This window comes from Pan paniscus, chromosome 18 (genome assembly GCF_029289425.2).
Source record: "Pan paniscus chromosome 18, NHGRI_mPanPan1-v2.0_pri, whole genome shotgun sequence".
Lineage (NCBI taxonomy): Eukaryota > Metazoa > Chordata > Mammalia > Primates > Hominidae > Pan > Pan paniscus.
Genome location: NC_073267.2, coordinates 66,613,008 through 66,629,713, shown reverse-complemented (window position 1 = coordinate 66,629,713; position 16,706 = coordinate 66,613,008). Strand labels below are relative to the sequence as shown.

General features: G+C 50.6%; 2 protein-coding genes and 1 long non-coding RNA gene across 7 annotated transcripts in view; 1 reads left to right on the top strand and 2 right to left on the bottom strand.

Moving 5' to 3' along the window:
• Positions 1–4,815, top strand: part of PSME3IP1 (proteasome activator subunit 3 interacting protein 1) — a 33,398-nt gene extending 28,583 nt beyond the window's left edge. For all 5 annotated transcript variants that reach the window (XM_055099532.2, XM_063597605.1, XM_063597604.1 and 2 more), the window contains one exon: positions 2,772–4,815. In XM_055099532.2, coding sequence (XP_054955507.1) covers positions 2,772–2,989 — 218 coding nt within the window. In that variant the 3' untranslated portion in view covers positions 2,990–4,815. The remainder of the gene's footprint in view (positions 1–2,771) is intronic.
• Positions 3,630–8,734, bottom strand: LOC134729302 (uncharacterized). The gene is made up of 2 exons (XR_010110271.1): positions 8,600–8,734; positions 3,630–5,002 (listed from the first exon to the last, which is right to left on the bottom strand). It is a non-coding gene; the product is annotated as an uncharacterized LOC134729302 (long non-coding RNA).
• A 599-nt stretch (positions 8,735–9,333) lies between these two features.
• Positions 9,334–16,706, bottom strand: part of CPNE2 (copine 2) — a 55,816-nt gene continuing 48,443 nt past the window's right edge. Inside the window, exons 15-16 of the mRNA XM_034940236.4 lie at positions 10,971–11,207; positions 9,334–9,749 (exon numbers count right to left, since the gene is read on the bottom strand). Of these exons, the coding sequence (XP_034796127.1) occupies positions 9,642–9,749; positions 10,971–11,207 (345 nt within the window). The 3' untranslated portion in view covers positions 9,334–9,641. The remainder of the gene's footprint in view (positions 9,750–10,970; positions 11,208–16,706) is intronic.

Below are 16,706 nucleotides of genomic sequence, written 5' to 3'. Positions count from 1 at the left end.
TGTGGTGCGATCATGGCTCACTGCAGCCTCAGCTTCCCCAGTTCAAGTGGTCCTCCTACCTACCTCAGCCTCCTGAGTAGCTGGGACTACAAGTGTGCACCACCACACCTGGCTAATTTTTTAAATTTTTTGTAGAGACAGAGTCTCCCTGTGTTGTCCAGGCTGTTCTCAAACTCCTGGGCTCAAATGATCCTCCTGCCTTGGCCTCCCAAAGTGCTGGGATTACAGGCATGAGCCATTATGCTCAGCTACTTTATTCTTCTTCATGGTTGAATAGTAGTCCATTACTTAACTAGTCATCTATTAATGGACATTTTGGTTGTCAGTACTCTTTTGCTACTATAAACAGTGCTGCAATGAATGTTCTCTTATGAACATCATTTAAGTTCGAAGAACTTTGCCAAATTTCTCTGTACTCCCTGAACAGCAAATGAAGTTTGCTGTTCCTAACACGTTTCCTCCTAATATATTGTTTATCCCGTTATGTTTAAAATTCATCTGTTTCTTTTTCTTTGAGTTGTTCATGTTTTCCATTCACTTTTCTATTTGGTTGTTGGTTGTTTTTTTAACAGATTTGGAAGAACTCTTAGTATCTTAAGGAAATTTGCTTTTATGATAGTACAAGTATTTGCTCCTGCCTTTTTTTTGTAGCCTTGCTCTATCTCTGTAGCCACTGTCGGCTTTCATTTTACTTTTCTCCATCTCCGTGTTTTAACATTGCTTATCTTTGGCAACTTCCTTTTCCCTTCTTAGAGCTTCTTGCACAAACAAGCAAATACATTGATCTCCTGAACTTTGTGTGTGGGCCGTTTGATATCTCTTCTAACTGCTCAGTGGTATTGTTTGCTTACTCCTGGTTTCCTATACTTGGAACTGTGTATTCTTTTCACATTTACTTGAGGTGTCTGGGTAAATGAGGTGTTAGTGCATCTAAGGCAAAACCCTAGAAGGTAGTATGCTTGTCAGCCTGTGGCAACAAAGTATGAACTCCAACCCTTACTCTGCAGTGAGCTCAGGTTATCATTTTCGTATGTTCTCTTTTGATTCACGTTTAGTTTCACATTTTCTGCCCTAAGCAACCTACAACCTTGCCAAGTCATTTGACTTTCCTCATCAGTAAAATGGGGATAATGCCTATACATCAAGTTGTAGTGATTAAATAAGGCCGGAAACATTTCAGGGAAGAATGGAAGGGCTGGAGTAGAGTTCTTAACTTTTCCTTTCGTCTTCAAGTCCTGCATTTTCTTTTCTTCCTCCTCCTTCTTTCTTTCTTTGTTTTGTTTGTTTGTTTGTGTGTTTGTTTTTTGAGACAGGGTCTTGCTCTGTTGCCCAGGCTGGAGTACAGTGGTGCCATCATAGCTCACTGTAACCTTGAACTCCTGGGCTCAAGCAATCCTCACATTAGCCTCACAAGTAGCTGGGACCACAGGCACGCACCACTATACCCGACTAGTTTTTTTTTTTTTTTTTTTTTGAGGCAGTGTCTTGCTTGTTGCCCAGGCTGGAGTGCAGTAGCGCGATCTCAACTCACTGCAACCACTGCCTCCTCCTGGATTCAAGCTATTCTCCTCCCTCAGTCTCCCTAGTAACTGGGATTACAGGCACGCGTCACCACACCCAGCTAATTTTTTGTACTTTTAGTAGAGATGGGATTTCACTGTGTTGGCCAGTGAACTCCTGACCTCAAGTGATCCACCCACCTTGGGTGGTCTTGACCTCCTGACCTCAAGTGATCCACCCACCTTGGCCTCCCAAAGTGTGGGATTACAGGCATGAGCCACCTCACTTGGCACTGTCTAATTTTTCAAAACATTTTCTCGTAGAGATAGGGCCTCACTATGTTTCCCAGGCTGGTCTTAAACTCCTGACCTCAAGTGGTCCTCCTATCTCAGCCTCCCAAAGTGCCAGGATTATAGGCATAAGCCACCATGCCCAGCCAAGCCCTGCATTGTCTAGATTGAGGTCTTTGTCATTGAGGTGGCAGAGTAACTGTGGGTTTCCTGTAAGAAAAAGAGTCCCAGCTCCTAGGTGACATTCTGCATGGCCTTAAAGTGTTACCTGACAGGCTTCAGTTTTCTCATTTGTAAAAGAACACAACTGGAAAGCAAAGGTTGTGTTAAATTGGTTTCTGAATTGCTCCTCTCTCCCACCTGGGAAAAGCGGCCCTTCTTAATAAAGAACGTTATTCTGGTGAGTCCTTCTGAGCCTATTCTAGTCCAGGGGGCTACCCGATTTTTTAAAATGTTTAAAAAGAAAAGAATGTTATTTTGTAGCTGATGTTTGGCCTTAAAATTGTATCTGTGCTAGCTGGCTTATTGGTCAGTAAATAAGAAATGGTGTAATATGCTGAGAACTTAATGGAATTGTTAATATTGCTCACAGTGTCGCTCTTAATCTGTTTTCAGATTCTCACGGCTGCGTGAGCACAGGGAAATCAAAGCACTCTAGGCTACACTCCAGAGTAGCTTGTTCTCCAACTCGGATTTGATGGGGAACAAGAGAGTGTAGTCAGGCTCTGGGGTTAAAAAGACCTTGATTCAAGTCTCAGCTCTGCCCCTTTACTTTCAGAAGTCCTTTCACCTCCTGGAGCCTCCCTTCCTCCTTCAGTTTCCCCATCTCTAAAACGAGGGTGATGATAGTATTGGCTGCATAGCGTTGTTCTAAGGCTCCTCTGTGGGAAAATCCCTTGGTACAGTGCCTGGCACATGGTAAGTCAGTCCCCAACTTTGGAAAAGGGTGATGAAGTGACAGTCTTTCCCCTTTTATTGCAGAGCCCTCATCCTGCAAGTCTCTCGGAAACACCTCCCTGAGTGGCCCCTCCATCCACTGCCCCTCTGCTGCAGTCTGTATCGGCATCCTCCCAGGCCTGGGTGCCTACTCTGGGAGCAGCGACTCCGAGTCCAGCTCAGACAGCGAAGGCACCATCAATGCCACCGGAAAGATTGTCTCCTCCATCTTCCGAACCAACACCTTCCTCGAGGCCCCCTAGTTTCTCCGTCCCTACACAGGGAGCTCCTCCCCAAGGGTAGATCGGACCGTTCATGCTGCCTATAGGCATTATGTCCCTCAAAAAAAAACTCCTTTGCCTGCATCCTGTGTACAACATGACATTTTTAACCAATCCAATCTAAAAATGTGCCAGAATCCACCTGTGGCCCGAATCGTGTTTGGTTCCTCTTTCTACTCCAGTGCAGATGACCAAACCTGTCCCGCTGCCACTTTCCTCACTGATATTGGGAGGAGGGCAAGGCCCAGCCGAAGTTCCACTAAAAATGCCCCAGGAGACTAGGCACCGGCTGGCTTGCCAAAGGGTTTGGGTTTTATTGCTTTCTGTTTTTTCTTTTCCCGACAGCACAAAGAAGTAAGGGCAGTTATTGGACAGGTGTTATTTAAACATTCTATTGTAAATGAATGTGTTGTTTGGTTCTACTGCATTGTGGAGCATGCGGGGGAAGAGAACTGACCCAGGTAATGAAATGGAGCCCTTCCCTGGAACTAACCAGTCCTTGATGTTGTGTGACTAAGTAAAGATGATAAACCCCATCTGCTGGGGGTGTCACTTCACACTCGGCATGCATTGTGAAAGCTTTCCATACCCTTGGCCATTTCCTCTCTCCTCTCTCTCCAACCCCATTTATGCAGGAAGGGACTGCTAACAAGAACGCTTCCATCTCAAACCTTTTCTCTGCCTGGGAAATTATTTTATGTTTGTTTTTGAAATAAAGGATTTAGTTTAAGATTCTAAATTTTAGAGAAACAAACGTAGGCCTTGTTTACTAATAGCCAGACATCAGAACTGCAGGTAGGTATGTTAATGAGATGACTTATTTCTGGCAGCTCCTGGAATCCTAATATTGTAAATGAGTGGGACACACTTGCATATTGTGACTATATTCTATTGAGGCCCTTCTCTGTTTAATGCATATTATACTTGTGCTTTTAACTGTGGAATCTATTTCTAACCTAAAGGTGCTGCCCTAGTACTTTTCTTTGCTGCCTCTGCTGCTCTTTTTCCTTTCCAAACAGCAACTCTGAGGCCATGAGCAGCCAAAAACTAGAGGTACTGCTCCACCTCGTCTCATAAAGGGAAACGGGCTCATCCCTTGGATTCTGGAGGAGGGAGAGGGAGATGGTGTGGAGGCCTCGAGGACAGAGATAGACATGAGCTTTGACAACAATCTGTAGGCTCTCCTGCTTTAGAATAAGCATGTACCGTTCTTTATCCATTCCCCTTATTCCTACATCAATTGTTTTTACTTTCTTGGGTGTGAGACTGAGTGAGACACACACAAAATGTGTTGACACTGTGATGCCGGCAGGCAGAGCAGCCACTGACTTTGAACGTGGGCAGAGAGGCCCCTGGATCTCATCCAGCCCACTCCTTTTCCCCTTCCAGTGCAGTGACACTCTGGTGCCCGTTGGCAGATGGCGACTTCCCTGCACCCATAACTGATGCTTTGTGAATTCTTCCTCCTTTTCAGAACTACTCTGTGCTAATTATTCTGCCAGTATGGGCGCATCAGCTCCATCCTGACAAACAAGACATTCAGGTAAAACTTTGTAGGCACCTTCTGCTTCTCTGCTTCATTGTTCCTGTGATAGTCCTGTTGTTATTACAGCATGTACCCAAAACAGCCTCACATTGTTACAGGAGGCAGGCCAGGACATCAAAGTCACCATCTTTATGTGGCATGACTCTTAAGAGGCCATTACTGTACCTCATGGCCTCTTGATGTGGAAAGAAGTTGACAGAGGGTTGCAGGGTTTAAAAACATCCATTAACATGAAAGCTAATAAACCTGTCAGAGAACAAGATCTTGTTTTTCCTCTACTGAATATTGTGCTTCCACCTCTCCCCGTGTCTCTCAGCTAGATTGTGTTGAGAAGGTTGAGTGAGACTCTTCAGACTGTGACTTACCTTCTGGTGTCTCAGGAGAGACTGAGAATCACTGGTGATCATTGCATCATATTCCATTGTCCCCATCAGCACAGAGTTCTGGAACTGAAACAGAGCTTCTATAGAAACCACAGCTAACAAAGCAGCGTCTGATCTGACCAACAGAGGAAGCAGCCTTGGAAAGTATCTAGTGTAGACCTTGAAGTTCAAACCCAAAGGAGAATAGAATAAACAGGGCTGGAAGGAAACACTGCTTTAAACTGTAAAGTGTAGTACTCCTGCCTTAATAATTGGGATTTTATAACTGGGTAATTACGGGACAAAAACAAAGTTTGGCATGGGTTTCTTTAAGCTCGCTTACTTTGTCCTGAGTGGTAGGATTCTTACAATTCTCCAGCCATGTGAGGGAGAAAGCTAATAGGAATCCTACTGCCACCTCTATATGGGGAGGATTATCTAGCTTGTGTCACCCACCTGGGTGGAAAATGAGTGTGATATTCAAAGCGTCTATTTTTCCATCTGTAAAAACCAGGGAAACTGATACGACTAGACTGAAAAAGGTGGCTGGCTACCTACTTGTGTATATCTTCCCTGAATCTAAGGATGCAAGAGACTGAGAGCTGGCTCCCCAAATCCAGAGGGGTGGGGCGGAGGGGGGCTTCAGCTTTTTTCAGAATCATTCTGGACTGGGAGTCAGGAGGCCCTAAGTCGGGTGACTTAGTGCCAGGCATCCTCATTTCTTTCACTCTAGCTCCTGAGTTCTTCCTGTCTGGCTTCCTCCTTCCCACCCAAGAGAGGAACTTCATTTGCCTAAGCCCTTCCCCACTGTTTCTGCTGCTCCTCCCTGGGAACTCAGCCTAGTTCCACCATAGTGGTTATGAGTTAGGAGCCAGCTGTGACTAGCTGTGTCACTTGGGCAAGGTTAGTGTGACCTCTCTGGACCTCACTTTCCTCCTTGGTAAATAGGAATAACACTACCAATTTCCTAGGGAGATAGAGATAACCTAGATTAGGTGCTAGGTGTGCGGTATCAGACACACAGTGTTTAGTAAATGGTGGCCACCCTCAGTGCTGTTACCATCAGCCCTCCCTTTTTTCTGGGTGGCATAGCCAGAGCTTCCATTATTGGTGATTTATGCAGGTTTATCCATTCCACTGGCATTCCTCAGTTGCAGCTAGAACACTGGCATGGGTGAAGGGTCAGATCTGGTCGTCAAAGCTCCAACCACCAGCTTTTGCTGTATGCTTCCCTTTTGGCTAAATGTTAATTGCTTAGGCACACCCGGTTCCTTGGCGCGGTTGTCCTAGCCGTGGGTATATGGCTCAGCTGTCATCTTAGGCCCCTCCAGAAAAACAGCTCCATGGCAGTGCAGATTATCTGGACTTGGGTATTTTCTTGGTTTTCTGGCATGCCCAACCCACTTAGGCGTCACAGGATGGAATGCAAGTTCTGCTCAGTGGGAGGCTAGGATCTTGGCAACACTTTTGTAGTCACAGGTTGAACACAGAAACCAGTCACACATTTGTGCTTTAGTGACAGTGGCAAGGGCTGACATTTTGCTCCCTTACCTGCTGGAGCAGCGAGCGGTTCGGAGAGAGAGGGAGCCTCACAGTGGTAACGGCAGAACATGGCCCCAGCATCAGAGCTTTGCAGAGGGGAGAGGCAGAAAAACACTGAGGGACAGCCATTCACCTGTGCTTTATACTGCAAGCTGGTCTTCCATTACTATTTTAGTAATAGTCATGTACATCATTGCTTGTGTTGGTTTCTTTCATTCAGTGTATACTGAGAGCTTGCTATGTATATGCCAGGGTGTTAGGGGCATTTGTGCGTTATTTTTGTGGACTCTAGTGTCTTTCATTCTGGGGGAAAAAAGTCCTGTGAAGCAGCCCTTCTCTATATTTTACAGGAAATCAGAATTCCTAGGAGCTCAATGGCTTGTCTGAGGTTGCATAGCTAAGTGACAGAACCAGAATTTTCATTTGAACCAGAATTTTCATTTGAGCCTTTAAGTCTGGCTTTCTGTGGTTTCAGTGAAACTTCTAAACAAATGCCAGTGCCCAGGCCTCCGTGGAGGGGATTCAAGGGTAAAGGAGTCTTTCTGGCTGGATTTCCAAGTTCACTTTTCAGCCTGCTATCCATGTGCAGGAACCAAGTAGCAGCACCAAAGCTTGGATTTTTACAAAAGTGATTTGGAGCCAGGCGCCGTGACTCATGTCTGTAATCCTAGCACTTTGGGAGGCCGAGGCAGGCGGATCCCTTGAGGTCAGGAGTTCGAGAACAGCCTGACCAACATGGTGAAACTCCATCTCTACTAAAAATACAAAAATTAGTCAGGCAAGGTGGCGTGCGCCTGTAGTTCCAACTACTTGGGAGGCTGAGGCAGGAGAATCACTTGAACCCAGGAGGCGGAGGCTACAGTGAGCTGAGATTGTGCTACTGCACTCCAGCCTGGGTGACAGAGTGAGACTCTGTCTCAAAAATAAAAAAATAAAAAGTGATTTGGTTGGCCTTGTCAAGAGTTTAGACAAACTCTTTAGACAAGAGTTTAGACAAGTTTGTGAACTGAAGCCAGCCAGGAGTAAAGGGCCTGCTTGACTTACCCACCGTTAGGCAGAGAAGGGGCAGACAGAGAGCAGAGATGGCTGGATCTGCCCCCACATGAAGCCTGGATGTGGGGACCGCGGCCACCACACCTGAGGAAGTGATCTGAGAGTGGGAGCATGTGGGACAGACCCCCACTGCAAGGCCAGGGCTTCGCCTTCACGTGGCCCAGTGGACGGCAGTCTCCCTAGTTTCACCAAGCTCGTAAGCCGCTCCCACGGGAAGGTGTAAGGGAGGAGTAGGATTCCACCCATGTTGCTGGCCTGGGGGCCAGTGCACTGTGGTTTTCCAAAGGACAGTCTGCAAATCAGAGCTCTGTGCAGTCCTGCGGCCCTCTTGAGAGAAGTGTCCCTAACAGATCCTTCAGCTGACTCTTGGTGTCCACAGAATCAGCAGCGGCACCAGAAGCTTAGGATGAAGGTATCCCTTACTTGCTCCCACCAGAAAAACTCTGGCTGGAGCTTACCAGGCACTAAGAGGTGGGAATCTACCTGCTGCAGTGCCCAATCCTAGCAGGCCCTAGTAAGAATTACTGGCCAGAAGAGTAGATGGGGACAAATGACTTTCCAATTTCAGTGGCACAGAGTGACAAATTCATTAGCAGCTTGAGCAGAAGAACCCCATCCAGAGCCAAGGGAAGGCATTCAATGCAGTGGAGCAAGTGTGGGCCATGAGGTAGCCAGACTTGGGTATGAGGCCTGGCTCTGCCTCTAGTAGACTTGATTCGCTTCTCTGCTTGTCTCCTCATCTCTGAAATGGTCACCGTCAGGAGCTATCGGAAGGGTTCACCAAGATAGTGCTTGCAGCCTGGGCAACATGGCGAAACTCCATGTCTACAAAAATTAGCTGGGCGTGGGGGTGCATGCCTGTGTTCCAGCTACTCGTGAGGCTGAGGTGGGAGGACTGCTTGAGCCCACAAGGTTGAGGCTGCAGTGAGCCGAGATCACACCACTGCACTCCAGCCTGGGTGGGACAGAGTGAGACCCTGTCTCAGAAAAAGTGCCTGCAAAACACTGAACACGGAGCTGGAAACAAAGTGCTTAATAGGAGGGTTAGCTGTTACTGGTTACACGGAAGCCCGTGTCCAGGGGGCTTACCTGGAGGTCCAAGCGGGAGTCAGGTGGATAAAGGAGAAAGAGGTGTTATGTGGAATAAAGGAGGGACCTGGGAGCGGGGCTGAACTTCTTTCAGAGAGGGGTCCTCTGGCTGGTTTCATAAAACTGGGCCTGAGCCTAGAGAGGGGGATGTGGAAGAAACAGCAGGGTTAGAAGCAGCCCCATTTTGGGTACTGAGGCCAGAGAGGCTTTCACAGACCTCTAGGTGGCCAACCCAAACACCCGGGAGACCCAAGGAGGAGCAGATGGGTGGCTGGGACTGCTGTCCAGTTGTGGGGTAGGGATATGTCAGAAACTGGTATGGGCCTGCACATTCATTCTATTCATCCATGAATATTTATTGAGTTTGTACAATGTGCCAGGTTCTGTGCCAGTTTAACAGGTTATCACTGTTAACTGGCAGTGATTTAACAGGTTATCATCTGGAATGCATGTCCCCATGCAGAAGTGACTACACCAACTTATTAGACTTGTGGGGTGGATTTTCATTTTCCATTTCCTTTCTCAGATCAGTGAGCCCGTCAGGTCCCTGCTGAGGAAGGAGCTGACACAGGGACGTCTGAAACTCATTTGTTACCCTGAGTATGTAACAAATAGAACACAGTCACAGTATTAAAAAAACAGCAGGAATTAATTAGGTGCAGGCTACGACACGTATGCACGAAGGACACGTTTCTTTCATCAGAGTCTGCAGCTAGTTACTTGGAAAAAGCCAGTTATGATTGTAAAAATTTTATTCTCAATAACAATTCCACTAAAATTATACAAAGTACATTCAATACTTAAGAATGGCAAAGGTGGGGAGAGGAGGAGAGGAAGCCAGTTTGGCCTGGAAGCATCAACAGTTGACTCCAACAAAGGAAGCCCAGCTGGGCTGGAGGAAGTTGGGGGTGGAGGTCCGGTTGTAAAAAATTAAAAAGGGGATCGGTAAAAAAAGGCCACCCACAAGGAAGCAGAGTGAGCGTGCATGTTCCTGGGGGAGGGCAGGAGGCTCAGCTGACATGCTGCTGCTGGGCACTGGAGCTCAGGCGGGCTCCGAGTTGGTGGGGGGCAGGTTTTTATGCTTGAAATACTGCACAACTTGTTGGGGCAGCTCCGCCAGCACAGCTTTGGCCAAGGTCTCTTTTGCTGCCTGCAGGGTGGAGGAGGGTGGAGTGGGGAAGAGAGAGAATAAGGATTAATGACCGGAAGTTGTGAGCGGCACTATGCCCAGAGGGCTGCTACAGCAGGTGTCCATTGAGGACAAAATTAGGGCTGTGGGCCAGGGCTGTCTGCAAGTGGCATCTCTCATCTCAGCCCAGGCCTGAAATTCCCCCTGATCGCAGTGCCTTCCTTTAGGTTAGGTGTAAGTGTTACCTGGAGCACTTGAGATGCTTGGGAGTAACGGGTTAGGATGACTCCGTCTGCGGGAAGCACCTATGTGTCTGGCAAACATCTCCTGAGCACCTTCTTGGCGGGAATAAATGGGCCTGACAGTCTGGTTCACTAGTGAACAGCCAGCCACAGGCCAGGCACATGGAGGTACTCGGTCACCGACCTGTGCATGAAGGGGTGACCGATGCCCAGGGTTTGTCCTTAGGAAGCGAATGCTCCAGAGGAAGGAGTAGAACCATCACAGGCAACCCCAGAGGATGCTGGGCAGAGAGGTGAGGGCCACTGGGTGCAAACCAGCATGGGCAGTTCTTGCTGAGGCTGGGTTAAGCCCCCAGCCAGCAGTATGGGGGTGGCATTACAGTACAGCAGTACAGTGGAGAGACTGCTCCCCTATGGGACTCCTCATGGACCCTGCTGCTAGGGCAGTGATCAGGAGGCCAACCCCGGCCTCCTTGTGGGCAGATCTGGGATCACCTGCAAATAAAGCCAGAGCCACTTCCAGGAACAAGGCTGGGGACACCATTCTCCCAGGCAGAGGGCTTTAGGGAGAGGTCAACCTAAGATGACTGGGAGGCCTTGTTTTCCATCTACAAAATGAGGGGGCTTGCTGGGGCGTGATGATCAGGAAAACCCCTCTCTCCTCCTGCACTTTACACCACATGGATAGCCCCAGCCTCTCATCAGACCCCACTAGAGGGCAGGTCCTCCAGGAAGCCCTGCCCCAGAGCCTCAGGCTAGATGCCCACGGTTCCATGTTCCATCAGTTTGTGGAAGCAAGTGCTCACACTATCACAACGGCCAACACCGGGGCAAGGCCTGGCACGGCGCCTGGCACATGGCAGGCCCTCAGAAGAGCATAGTCAATGGAGTGGAGAAGTCTAGGATTGGGCCAGACAACCCCAAGACTCTCAAGCTTGATTATGAGCTATGGTGGCTGGGATCCTATAACCGCCCCCTCCCAGCCCAGGCCCACACTCACGTTGCGGAACTCTCGAAAGGGAACGAACTGCACAATATCGCGGGCTGCCTCCTCCCCCGTGTGGGAGCGCAGCGTGCGGCTGTCCCCATCCAGGAACTCCATGGCAGCGAAGTCCGCATTGCCCACGCCCACGATGATGATGGACATGGGCAGCTTGGAAGCCTGCACCACGGCATGCCGTGTCTCCTCCATGTCACTGATGACCCCGTCCGTGATGATGAGGAGGATGAAGTACTGCTGCAGGGAGGGGGCCAATGGGGCACTCAGCAAGGTCAAGGCCCTGGCACCCCTTCTCCCTCCCTCCTTCATCCCAAACACTCTGAGTCCTGGAGGAAGGCAGTGCATCTTACCCAGCTGCAGCCAAGTCCCAGACAACTCGCTATGCGTCCTGCTCTCAGCACCCCACCCCTGCAGGCCTCTCATGCTCTAAACTCTGACCTGGTCACAGCAGGAAGTACAAACTGCTCTCCCCTCCTGCCCTGTGTGTTATCTTAGACTCCCCCTTGGGGCCTCTGAGAGCCCTGGACTCTGGGCCTGGCCTTGCCGGTTGCTATACTGTGGGACTCTAGGCAACTGACTTGACTCGTAGTGCCTCAGTTTCTTCATCTGCAAAGTGGGAGTTGTTGCAGATAATGTGCCTGACTTGGCAGTGGCCCACTCAGCTGCATTCCCGACAGGCCCATGGCTGGCGCAGGAGGACTCATCTGGCCGATGGACTGCTCTGGGACCGGTCTCCCCCTCTCTGCTGCACCTGGGCATGGGCACCTGTGACCCCCTCCATTCCCTACTCAACACGACAATCTGAGACACCTTGCGGGAGCTAAGGCAGGACGTCTGGGCCAGGGCTTCCAGGAGTGTGGGACTCTGCTGACAAATAAGTGGATTTGAGTCACATCCCAAACACAGCACTGAGCACCATCAAGTCATCAAGTCACCCCGGAAGAGGACTGGTTTGCAGTGGCCTTTCAATTCTATGAACTGCACCCAGGAGCAAGTCTTGGTTTGGTACTACTGTGTCTTTCACGTCTCTCTAACATTTGCTAAGCTTCCTTATCACGGAAAGGGAAGGCAGGAAGCCCAGAGCTTGAGGAGACAATAGTCTCCAGCTAGGCTTTAATACCATTGTACAGCTTGTTGTGTTTATTTTTGTTACTCTCTATTTATGGCAAGTGATACTGCTTTTTTTCATTTACACTGGGATATAGAGTTTCTTTATAAATTAAATTTTAAAAATTGAATAATTAGTGTGGGAGATATATAAAATACAAACTGTGAAGTGGGGCCGGGGTGTGCCTGAGTGAAGTGCAGGAAGGCTCATTGGACCATCTGAGGGTGAGGGCCCAGGATTCCAAATTGGCCAAGAACTCTTTTTTTTCTTTTTTTTTTTTAGACTGAGTCTCGCTCCATCGCCCACACTGGCACAACCTGGGCTCACTGCAACCTCCACCTCCTGGGTTCAAGCGATTCTCCTGCCTCAACCTCCCAAGTAGCTGGGATTACAGGCACCCACGACCATGCCCGACTAATTTTTGTATTTTCAGTAGAGTTGGGGTTTCACCACGATGGCCAGGCTGGTCTCAAACTCCTGACCTCAGGTGATCCACCCGCCTTGGCTTCCCAAAGTGCTGGGATTACAGACGTGAGCCACCGCGCCCAGCCAAGAACTTATTTTCAGCTCAGCTCTGTCCTTAGTACCCGCTGACCCCTTTAGGGGAAGCTCAGTTTCCCCCATCCGTAACATCAACAGATCAGCTCTTGTGGTCTTCATATTCTCTGTTTGGGGCTTTAGTCTTCCAGAAGAGGAAACTGGGGCCTAGACTAGTCAAGGTCATGGAGCTAAGGAGGGTGGAACCAAGCTGGACCCCAGGTCAGCCCTTAGCCACCTTCATACCCAGCAAAGCCACTTGTTCCCTGGGGAGGTTGCAGAGGCTACAAGCTGAGCCTTCCAGGGTGCCTTGTTCCTGTCTGCCCCCCAAGTACAACTGTGGAGGGAAGGAGCAGGGTGAGCTGTGTGGAGACACGGACCCCACCACCCTCACCCCCAGCTCCAGGCAGCAGTGGTCTAGCTCCAGCACTGTGCCTTTAAGAGACCAATCCCTTGGCTGGGGATACCTGTTGCCATGGAGATGGTGGCCTGAATCCCACAGTGGAGGGCTGCTATTGCCAGCCCCCCATCCCTGGCTGTGAGGTGCCTCAGAAGCCCATCCAGACCCTACCCTTGACAGTCCACCATTGTTCCTGGGCCCCTTCCCTTAGGCGGCCCTCCAACCCCACCTCAATACCATCAGAAACAGTCCAGGGCAACATTTCTGGGACACCTAAGCAGACAGGTAGAAAGACACTAAGAGGCCGGGCAATGAAGAAAGAAAAGAATGCTCGGTCCTGGTCTAATGGGCCCCACCTTTCAGTGGGTGGGATCTGTTTCCAAGCCCATTCCAGCTCAGGCAGGCAGTGCCCACTCCCTCCACACGTGGCCCTCCTGGCTCCCTCGTTTCTATCAGCCCCCGTGCCTAGGAGATGTGTGGGGCTCAGGCCTGGGCCTACCTCTTAGCTGGCAGCCCTCCTCCCTGGGGAGCCTGGGGGCAGACAGGGCCAGGTTCCTGCAGGACTGTGGGCACCAGTGGCCAGAGGAGGTGATACCACACAGTGACAGCACTACACAGACCCTGCCTGTCACCCTCACGCTGACTCCCATTCTAGAGGAGTGGAGCTCAGAGAGGTGATGTAACTTGTTGAGGCCTCACAGCCGGGAACTGGCACAGTCCAGATTGAACCCAGCCTGGCTGACTCCGAAGCTGGGGCTCTTTACATGATGTCCTCCTCCACCGCCCACTGGCACCAGTGGTCTGTCATTGTCTCCAACAGAGGGGCCTGGCAGGGAAAAGCTTTCCTCCCACCCAGCATGCCAGTGTCTGAGGGCCTGAATATCCAGGATAGCAGCCCAGGGTAGGGCCCAGAGCCCTGGTACTGGACTTTAACCCACACCCCTATGTGCCAATCAACCAGCCACCATGCCCACACACAGGGGCTTGGCCTCAGCAAGTGCCCAGCTGCGCCTGAGGTCAGCAGCCCAGACCTCGGCAGTGGAAGTGCAGCTGACAAGTCCCCGGCTTCCCGCCCAGCCTGGACAAAGCCAGAGTTGTTCAGGAGCCTCAAACGTCTATTACACAGCCCTACCCCCAGGACAGATCAAAGGGGAAGGGGCTGTAGATGGAGAGAACGGAGGATGGAATCGGGTGCAAGGGGTTGGAAGAGGCTCTGCAGGCTCTGTTGTCCCTGCAGATGGTCCTGGTTCACCCTGTCCCCAGCATTCCCACCTCCAGAAACAGCCCATCACTGTCAGATTGAATCCAAAAACCCAACTCCCAACAAGGATGAAGCAACTCTTGCCTTTACCCCGAGGTTCTTCAGGTTTCTAGGGCTGTAAACAACTGCTTCCCCTAATGCATTTAACGTGTGATTTGATTTATAAGAAATTGACTTGACCACAACAGTTCCAGGCAGAATCTAGGGAAGCTGTACTTACTCCCTAGCTCATTTCAGGGAAGTTGGCAGCTGAGGACCCTGCGAGGGGAGCGGGTGGAATTCCCAGGGAGCTGGCTGGGTGCTTCCCAGCTCCCCCTCCACTGGGACACCAGACACCTGGGTGACCAACCAGGAATGGGCCATGAATAGCAAGGCCCAGGTCTCAGGGGCCAAGGCAGAGGGAAAGATGAAGGCCTGAGATAGGAGTCCCCCCAAGGCTCACTCAAACCTGCATAAGACCTTCCAGTGGCTCCCCACCGCCCTCCAGAGAAAACCCAGGTTCCTCAATGGCTTCCAAGGCTCCGCAGGAGCTGGCCTACCTTTCAGCCTCACCTCACCCCACCTCCTCCTCTTTCAACACATTCCTTCCTTCCGATACACCCACACACCAAACCTCCAGGCCTCGGCACGTGCCGTTCCCTCCGCCTGAGACACTCCACGCACACACATCCTTTATGAGGCTAACTCAAGCATCCTCCAAGTTTCAGCTCACATGTCACTTTCCCAAGAAGCCTTTCCTGAGCCCTCCATCTGGGTCGGATGCCACCTCTGTGAGCCTGTGCTTCCATCGCCTCAGGCTTAGTCCCCCTGCCTCCTGCTCCTGGCCTAGGGCTCCTCACTAGACTGCAGGCTCTGGGAGGGCAGAGGCCCTGTCTCACTCATCATGGTCTCCCCAGTGCTACACAGAAGTTGGTCGGTAAAGATGTGTTGAGTGAATGAATGGGAGAGTGCAGCCCTGCCTAGAGAGAGGCTTCCACCACCTGCTCTCAATTTCCTGTACGTGGGTGTGCATCGGTGCACATATGTCTGGGGATGGGGAGGGTGAAGCCACACCAAATATTCTTCCCCAAACTAAAAAACGGCTGACAAAAGCATCAGGGGATAATTCATAAATGACTTCCTTTTGCTTTGGGACTAATTGTGCTTGGCATCACTGAATGCTAGCTCAAGAGGTGTCCCCAAAAGATTCGGCCAGCAGGGAAGCACTTTATGTGTGCCAGGCACTATGCTGAGCAATTTCTATGCCTATCTAGTTCTAGAAGGCAGGGACTGTTTCCATTATCCTCGTCGCACAGATGAGGAAACAAGTTCACAGAGTTTAAGCTACCTGCTCTGGGTCCCACGAAGTCAGGAAGTGGGGGAGCTGGGATTTGAACCTCCCAGAGCTTGAGGCTGAACCACCAGGCAGCCCCACCTCCCCTCCACTGGTGTACCCTGAGGCCAAGGGGATAAGGTAAGGCAGGAGGTAGAGAATGGCCTTATCTGTTCTTGTACATCAGAGTGGCAGGGCCTGATAAGAGGCCCCTTGGCCCCACTCCTGCAGGTTAGAGATGCTCAGACATCCCCTGAGGTCACACAGCCTGGGTGGGTGACAGAGCTTTTCCAGCAGAAGGGAGCCAGGAGGTGGCTGCCTCCCCCAGGCCGGGAGGACCAAGTCGCAGCAAAAGTGGCTGGGATGTCCAGAGGACTAGCACCAGGTGCTTGGGCCTCAAGTCCTTCTGCTTCTTCCCTCTGGGGAGCTCTCCGCAGCTGCTCCCCAGAACACACAAATGCCCTTCCTGGCCTTTCCTGGGGCCCAAACCCCCTCAGACCTGGGTCCAGCAGACACAGACCCACCTCTCCCCAGGACCCTGGTTCCTGCCCAGTCCTGCCCCAGCTCTGCAGGTGCAGCTGTGAAAGGGCCCTGGCGCTAACACTGGGCTGCACGCCCGCTCCCTGCCCCACATCTTTCCCCTTAAACAAACATGCAAGACTTTCTTTTTCTATCCCTTTGAAAGCCTGCTCAGGGCGGACAAGACTGGGTGGGACAATGGCCTGGCACCCGAACAGGAGGGAGTGCAAGCGGAAGCCTGCCTCTTGCTGTGCCCTCTCTAGCCAGTTCTAGCCCAGCAAACCCAGGAATTAAAAAAAAAAAAAAAAAAAATCCCGGCCGGGTGCCGTGGCTCAGGTCTGTAATCCCAGCACCTTGGGAGGCTGAGGTGGGCATATCAGTTGAGGTCACAAGTTCAAGACCAGTGCGGCCAACATGGTGAAACTCTGTCTCTACTAAAAATACAAAAATTAGCCCAGCATGGTGGCAGGTGCTTGTAATCCCAGCTACTCAGGAGGTTGAGTCAGGAGAATTGCTTGAACCCAGGAGGTGAAGATTGCAGTGAGCTGAGACTGTGCCACTGCACTTCAGCCTGGGCAACAGAATGAGACTTTGTCTCA